The sequence below is a fragment of the Bombina bombina genome, chromosome 11 (assembly GCF_027579735.1).
Source record: "Bombina bombina isolate aBomBom1 chromosome 11, aBomBom1.pri, whole genome shotgun sequence".
NCBI lineage: Eukaryota > Metazoa > Chordata > Amphibia > Anura > Bombinatoridae > Bombina > Bombina bombina.
Genome location: NC_069509.1, coordinates 73,478,282 through 73,487,065, shown reverse-complemented (window position 1 = coordinate 73,487,065; position 8,784 = coordinate 73,478,282). Strand labels below are relative to the sequence as shown.

Sequence of the window (8,784 nt, the reverse complement as noted above, 5' to 3'; positions counted from 1 at the left end):
CCATTTTTGGGGAACAACCTCGGTTGTTCTTGCTGATTGGCGGATAAATTCACTCACCAATAAATAAGTTCTGTCCATGGTGCTGAACTAAAAATTGGCTGGCTCCTTGGCTTAGATGCTTTCTTTTTCTAATAAAGATAGCAAGAGCACAAAGAAAAATTGATAATAGGAGTAAATTAGAAAGTTGCTTAAAATTGCATGCTCTGTCTGAATCACAAAAGAAAAACATTGGGTTCAGTGTCCCTTTAATGTTAATTTTGCTATTTCAAATATTAAATTAAAATTAATATTTTTATGGTTCAGATTTTAAAATACTTTTTTAAAATTTAATTTCTATTATCAAATTAATTTTGTTCTTGTATCTGTTATTTAAAGTAGACCTCAGATGCATCGGATTGGTGGCTACAAACATATGCCTCTTGTCATTGACTCGCCAGATGTGTTTAGCTAGGTGCAGTAGTGCATTGCTGTGCTGGATCTGACTTTAATTATGTGTTTAACTTTATTTGCAATGTTTAAACACATAGATAAAATGTTCTTACACATTAGCATATTTTTTCTACCATACGGCATCCTGCAGCTTCGTCTTTTGATGTAGGCAAGGATCAGCCTGGGGCGTGTCTAGCGGCTTAAGCAGTCCCCCACGATCCAATCCTGGCCTTGAAATCACACGATCGCATCGACGATTGTGTGATTTTATTTTTACAAATAGTGTTTACATCCATATTTTGTTCCGATGTGAACACTATGACTCTGTCACGAAGGGGTTAAAGTAAAGAAAAAATAAAACATTAAAGATACTAATATTGACAAGTCAACATTTCAGTAATATACATGGATCCAATTAATACAGCACTAGGCAACATAGAACTTCTCATAACATTTTTAATTATGACATTCTTTTTATGTGATTTTACGTAAAGGGACAGTCAACACCAGAATTTTTGTTGTTTTAACAGATAGATAATCCCTTAATTACCAATTCCCCAGTTTTGCATAACCAACACAGTTATAATTATACACGTTTTACCTCTGTAATTACCTTGTATCTAAGCCTCAGCAGACTGCCCCCTTATTTCAATTCTTTTGACAGACTTGCATTTTAGCCAATAAGAGCTGTCTCCATGGTAAATTCACGTGCATGAGCTCAATGTTATCTATATGAAGCACGTGAACTAATGCTTTCTAGTGGTGAAAAACTATCAAAATGCATTAGATTAAAGGCAGGCTTCAAGGTCTAAGAAATTAGCATATGAACCTCCTAGGTTTAGCTTTCAACTAAGAATACCAAGAGAACAAAGCAAAATTGGTGATAGAAGTAAATTGGAAAGTTGTTTAAAATTACATGCCCATTTGAAACATGAAAGTTTTTTTTGGACTTGACTGTCCCTTTAAAATTGGAGAGTTTGTCCTACAGGGTGCAGAGAAACCCACCCTGCAAAATGCTACACAGTGATTGCTTGATCAGTAGAGAAGCATATTTATATCTGTCTCAAACTGGCTGCAGGAAATGAAACAAAATATTCAAGGAATATGCATCTAAAAAGCAAAGTAATACAAATTTTGCTAACAAAATGATGGTTTTAAATGCTGATATATAATATAAACATATGGAAACCGTACTGTAAAAGGATATAAATTTCATGAAAGAAAAAAATGGGGTTTCGTGTCCCTTTAAAGTTACTGTAAATGTTTGTGTGAAGCGTGTAGAGAGTGCATCAAGCAGGAAAAGGGCTGGGAAGTGCAGGTGCTTGCGGTGTGAAGGTAAAAAACGATATAGTCTTTGTAGAAGAAAGGAAAAGGCTCTGTGGAAATCATAACAGCTGCACACAGTTCTGGCGGTACGTTCTCACTACCGTTCTAATAGGAAAGAGCATAACTATCTAGTACTCCTTAACTGACTGTGCGCTTCCTGGTTTAAAGGGGCAGTATGCTCTAAAATAGTTTTTCCCTTATACAAGCTGAATAGTATAAAATGTATGAGAAATTGCATTTTTATTTTTTCTGTGTATATGAAATAGCTGGTTTTGTGCTTTGAAACCACAGCCTATTAAAATGGGTTGAGTTTGCAGGTAAAATTAGATCTCTTTATTTTATCACTTTATGTACACACACATGCTTCTATGTCTTATATCTGTCTGTAATCCAAAGCACAATACTTGGAGAGAACAATAGAAAATTAACATTTTATTTCTTATTATTCTACACTGCACTGGGAGTGTGATTTTTTTTTTCTGCTGGTTGTGTTTGCATTGCCTATCAATAGCCTAACTTTCAGTATAGGTAGGGCTACCACAGACTAAATCTGCTATTTCAAGTGCCAAAATAAGGGTAAAGGACCAACTTATAAACAATTTAATACACTCCAGCAGGTAAAATGGATCACTGGGAATAAATTACAGGGGAGAACATTTTTGAGTAAACTGTCCCTTTTAAGGTAAGACCCTTAAAAGGACAGTAAAGTTAAAATTAAATGTTATGGTTCAGATAGATCATACAATTTAAAAAAAAAAAATCTAATTTACTTCTATTATCACAGTTGCCTTATTCTCTTGGCATCCCTTGTTTGAAGAGCAGCAATGCACTAATGAAAGTTATCTGCTGATTGGTGACTGCACATATATGCCTCATTGGCTCAGATTAATCCAATGATTCTGAGATGTGTGTGATATATATATATATATATATATATATTACCTCTGTGATTTCCTTGTATATAAGCATCTTATGACAGCCCTCTGATCACATGACTTTGTATTTATTAATTTACTTCTATTATCAAATTTCCTTCATTCTCTTGGTATCCTTTTGTTGAAGGAGCAGCAATGTACTACTGGGAACTACCTGAACACATTGGGTTAGCCAATAACAAGAGGTATTTATGTGCTGCCACCAATCAGCTACTAGCTCCCAGCAGTGCATTACTGCTCCTGAGCCTACCTAGGTAGGCTTTTCAGCAAAGGATACTAAGAGAACAAAGCAAGTTAGATAAGTAAAGTAAATTGGAAAGTTGTTTCATATTGCATGCTCTATCAAAAACATGAAATAAAAATGTGGGGTTTTGTGTCCCTTTAAGGTTTACTAAGTAGATTCGCTGAAAGAACTAATTGGTTTTCATTTTCTGTTTATCTTAGCTTTTGAGGTTCCAAGATGCAGATTGATGGACGCAATGTTGGCAACTGGTCGATCCCCAACAATGTACTGGAATTTCTGATTATTTGGATTTATCTGTAGAACACGGTGCACAATCTTCTCTTCTGGATTTTAACGTGTAGAAATCTTTGGTATTGGATTATATTTCGCTTTTTATAATTTATTTTTTTATTAACTTAAAGGGAAAATAGGTTTTAATTTTTTTTTATAAAAATGACGACCTCATCTATAAGGAGACAGATGAAAAACATTGTGAATAATTATTCAGAAGCAGAAATTAAAGTCAGAGAAGCTACTTCCAATGACCCTTGGGGCCCTTCGAGCTCGCTCATGACAGAGATAGCTGACCTAACCTACAATGTGGTGGCGTTTTCTGAAATTATGAGTATGATATGGAAGCGTCTGAATGATCATGGTAAGAACTGGCGACATGTTTACAAAGCTCTGACCCTGTTGGATTATCTTATAAAAACTGGTTCAGAGAGGGTTTCTCACCAGTGCAAAGAGAACATTTTTGCCATACAGACATTAAAAGACTTCCAGTATATTGATCGGGATGGGAAAGATCAAGGTATTAATGTGAGGGAGAAGTCCAAGCAGTTGGTGAGCCTTCTAAAGGACGATGAAAGATTAAAAGGAGAAAGAAGCCAAGCCTTAAAGACCAAAGAGCGCATGGCTCAGGTCGCCACGGGGGTCGGGAGTAACAATCAAATCTCATTTGGTCGTGGATCTAGTCAACCCAATCTGTCCATTAGTTACTCAGAGCAAGACTATGGAAAATCTGGAGGCTCCCCGGCATCTTACCATGGATGTGAGTATTGCTATGCTTTTCTGAATGTATGAGTATATTTGTGCTGGTTCTAGCAATGCCGTGAGATCTCCCTTGTGTTAATGACTTTGATGGAATGTAAGATGGCTTGTAATATGTAAACACAGTTAAAAATACCCCAAATTTACTTCAGGCTTATTTTTTTTTCAAAATAGGCCACTAGAAACAGATTGCGGGCAGTCCACTACCTCCTCTCATGTTGCCAATAAAATTAAAGCAGGGGTGTATTTTGCCAAAGGCAAATCAAGTGATCAGCCAATCAAACTCCTATATGTATACACTGTGGACTCTTGCACATGCTCAGTAGGAGCGGGTGACTCAAAGTGTGCATATAAAATGATTGTGCACAATTTAATAATTAAAGTGAATTGGAAAGTTTGCTAAAATGACATGCTCTACCTGAATCCTAATAGTTTCATTTTAAAGGGACAGTCAACACTAAAATTGTTATTTTTTTAAGAGATAGATAACGCCCTTACTACCCATTTCGCAGCTTTGCACAACCAACATTGTTATATTAATATACTTTATAACATTCAAACCTCTAAATTCCTGCCTGTTTCTAAGTCACTACAGACAGCCTCTTATCACATGCTTTTTTATTTGCTTTGCACAACAGGAGACTGCTAGTTCATGTGGACCATATAGATAACATTGTGCTCACGCCCGTAGGTTTTGCACATCACAGTTAAAATGTAAGTCAATAAATAATAAATAAAAAGTCATGTGATCAGGGGGCAGTCAGCAGAGGCTTAGATACAAGGTAATCACAGAGATAACAAGTATATTAATATTAGTTAGTTATGCAAAACTGGGGAATGGTTAATAAATAAAGGGATTATCTATCATTTTAAACAATAAAAATGTTTGAGTTGACTGTCCCTTTAAAAGACCAGTCAATACAGTAGATTTGCATAATCAATAAATGCATGATAAGAAGACAATGCAATAGCACTTAGTCTGAACTTCAAATGAGTAGTCGATTTTTGTTAAATAAATTGCAAAGTTATGTCTATTTCCACTCCCCTTGTATCATGTGACAGCCATCAGCCAATCACAAATGCATATACATATATGCTGTGAATTCTTGCACATGCTCAGTAGAAGTTGGTGACTCAAAAAGTGTAAATATAAAAAGACTGTGCACATTTTGTTAATGGAAGTAAATTGGAAAGTTGTTTAAAATTGCATGTTGTATCTGAATCATAAAGTTTAATTTTGACTTGAGGGTCCCTTTAACTTCAGCGTCCCTTTTAGTGAATCTGCTCCTTAGAATAACACAGCAATTGGAGAGTCCTCTCTATTCCCAACCATGCCCCAAGGCGCACTACAGCAGAGGATATTTCATTGCCAATTATCCAAGTACAATAGATTCACAATGGATGAGCCACTGATTAATCAGCTTTGTAAAGTAGGAATTTCCTCATATCCTTATATTTGTAGGCTGCCCTGAGGGTTTGGAACTACTTAGCCAGACCGTGGTGTCACTCAGTACAACAGACAATCATATTGTAGTAGAGAATTGAGCAGATGAATCTCAAACAGATTTAAAGGGATAGTCTACAAAATTATTGTTATTGTTTTAAAAGATAGATAATCCCTTTATTACCCATTCCCCATTTTGCATAACCAACACTGTTATATTAATATACATTTTACCTCTGTGATTACCTTGTATCTAAGTATCTTCTGACAGCCCCCTGATCACATGCCATTTTATGTATTATATATTGACTTGCATTTAGTATTGTGTTGTGCTAACTCTTAAATAACTCCTTTGGCGTGAACACAATGTTATCTATACGGCCGACATGAACTAGCAGTCTCTTGTGAAAAGCAAATAAAAAAGCATGTGATAAGAGGCTGTCTGTAGTGGCTTAGAAACAGGCAGAAATTTAGAGGTTTAAATGTTATAAAGTATAATAATATGACAATGTTGGTTGTGCAATGCTGGGGAATGGGTAATAAATGCGTTATCTATCTTTTTTAAACTATAACAATTTTTGTGTAGACTGTCTCTTTAAACACGTCTTCTTTTTTGTGTAAAAATGATGCTTTTCCCACGCTCCCTAAAGAGGCCAAGAAGCAAATTCTGTAATCTGCAAATGCGATACAACAAGTTGCTGGTTTAGACCCGTGTTTCTCAACTCTAGCCCCTAACAGGCAAGATTTTCATGATATTTGAAGTAGAGAATAATCAGCTGATCAGTAACCATGGCTACTAAACTACTCTCACCGTTAGCTGATTATTTCACCTATGGTCTTGTTTAAAGCACCAGCTATTTATAGAGAAATGTATTTTCTGCATATAAAATAAATAAAACATTACTAAAAATGATTAGAGACATTGTTGCTTGTTTTTTTTTTCTTTCTATGTTCATATGCCGCTTGTCATTGACTCACTTTTTGCAGGGATTAAACACGTTTATAACGTTTATATTTTTTTTAAACTGAAGACTGTGCTTGTATAAATCTCACAAAAAAGTATCTGTGTAAGTCATCAGATTTGGTTATCAATAAATCAATTACGATATAATAATAACAAATATGAAAACAATACTTGAACTGTAAAGATGCGGCAGAACCGCAATCAAAGCTGGATTTAAACAAACACCCACCTTTTCCTCAGGTTTCACACGTCATATTTATATTCAAGCAATATTGGAGAAATGAAATGCCCTAACACATTAGGGTATTCTCTTTTTATACTTTTATATCCCATTAATATGTATAGCTTAGAGGAGAGAGAAGGGAGATAGCTGATATGATATAAATCTTCAGGTATATTTAAGGGACCATTAAATACAGATACATACAGAATGAGATGTGCTCTACCAGGAACGAACAACAGCTCTGTAACTTGTTCTATGGCGAGATACCCCCCAGGAGCAGCCTCTTTTAGCCCAGTTGTGCTGTTCACAGAGAAGAACTTTTCTGAAGTATATCAGTCTGATCCCGCCTAGTAAGGTCAGTCCAGCGCCGAAATACTAGCCAATCCTCCTTTTTACAAGGAACATGACGACCCAAGAGGATAGTTTTGGCGTTCATTAATTAATGTGTTAATATGTGTATATATGTCTTTTATATTATGTACACACATATAAACACACGCACATACATATATATATACACATATGCATACATATCCATCCATTAAATACAGAAGAATTGCATTAACAGATGCATAATAAAAAGACAATGCATTAACAGTAAGTGATTTCAAAGTTTCCTTTAATTTCTCTGTCCACTGTGTGACATGACATCAGTCAACCAATCACAGACTCTTAAGCATACACTTGAGAAAGAAATATGTGCATACTTGGTGGGTCTTCTCATTCTTATCTGTTGTCAAAATCTGTTTATCTGTTTCTTATGTAGTTATGTTCTATTTAACCGCTTGGCTGCCGGAATGAAGTGTAATGCATTACAAAGCAATGCGTTACAGCCGTCTCTGACAGCCAAAAGAGTGAGCATATATTTGTAACATATTTTAAAATGATCTTCTCTTATCTTCATCTAACATCCAGTCATGAGCTGTATCCTGGAAGGTAAAGTAATTGCATTATGTGTTGCATGGCTGACCGCTACTAATGCTGGATGGATTTTGCTGGGAAGAAGGTTTGCATGGTACCTCCCCACTACCATCCTCACAATAAACAAACCAGCTCTTCATGACTGTGCTGAGAAGCCTGGAATTTGATATAAGCAGCTGCTTGTACCAGGGCGCTCTACCAGGGCAAAATGACTCTTCTCCTATTGTGATTATGCTTGGGGGGGAGCAATTTCTGCAAGCAGAGCAAAAAAATGCAATAAATCTTAAAGGGACATGAAACCCATTTTTTTTATTTCATGAATCAGATCAAGAATACAATTTTAAACAACGTTCCACTTTACTTCTATTTTCTAATGTGCTTCATTCTCTTGGTATCCTTTTTTGAAGATGCAGCAATTCATTACTGGGAACTAGTTAAAGCATTGGGTGAGCCAATAACATAAAGGATATATGTGCAGCCACCAATCAACAAAGGATACCAAAGAAGAAAACTAATTAGATAATTAAACTGGAATGTTGTTTAAAATTAAATGCTCTATCTGAATCATGAGGAAAAATTGGGGTCCCTTTAACACTTACATGGTTTGCATAAGTCAAATGCTGAGTTGAAATATGAAATCAATTATTTATTTATTTATTTTTTGAAACACTGTTCTCCAATGTATTGGCTTGGTATGGACTTTATTTGTGCAATGGCTGGTTGGGTACTTAATTTAAAAATGAATATATAGGTATAATAATTTGTCAAAATCAAAATCAGTGGAATTTCCAGTGAACTCCGAACACAGCTTTCTCCTATTCCCTGTGCATTCCACAACCCTCATTCTCTCTCCCAGTTCCAAATCCCTTTAAACAGACATTTTTATTTTTTAACATATATCTAAAACAGGATATCTTATAATGTAATTCATTTTATTGTTTTAATTTTTAAAAAGACAGTAAACATCTTGAGATTTGTATATAAAACGTTTAGTTATGAAACAACTTTGCAATATATTTTTACTATTTATTTTGCCCCATTTTCATGTAATTTAGCTCTGGCAATTAAGCAATTTCTAATTCTCAGAACTTGAACTGCACCCTGCTGACTTTTCAAGGCAAACCCTGCTACATATAAGTCCCTAATTGGCTTTATCACATAACAATTGCAATACAACCCATGTTATACTAACTTTATGGCTAGCCTTGTTGTCTGTGGACTAAAGCCCAGATTGGCTCCTCCAAATAAGGTAAATAAATGGGTGGAGTT

The 8,784-nt window shown here is 35.3% G+C and overlaps 1 protein-coding gene across 3 annotated transcripts in view; it reads left to right on the top strand.

Moving 5' to 3' along the window:
- Nucleotides 1-8,784, top strand: part of EPN2 (epsin 2) — a 137,475-nt gene that overhangs the window by 44,781 nt on the left and 83,910 nt on the right. For all 3 annotated transcript variants that reach the window (XM_053694535.1, XM_053694536.1, XM_053694534.1), the window contains exon 2: nucleotides 3,135-3,964. In XM_053694535.1, the coding sequence (XP_053550510.1) occupies nucleotides 3,367-3,964 (598 nt within the window). In that variant the 5' untranslated portion in view covers nucleotides 3,135-3,366. The remainder of the gene's footprint in view (nucleotides 1-3,134; nucleotides 3,965-8,784) is intronic.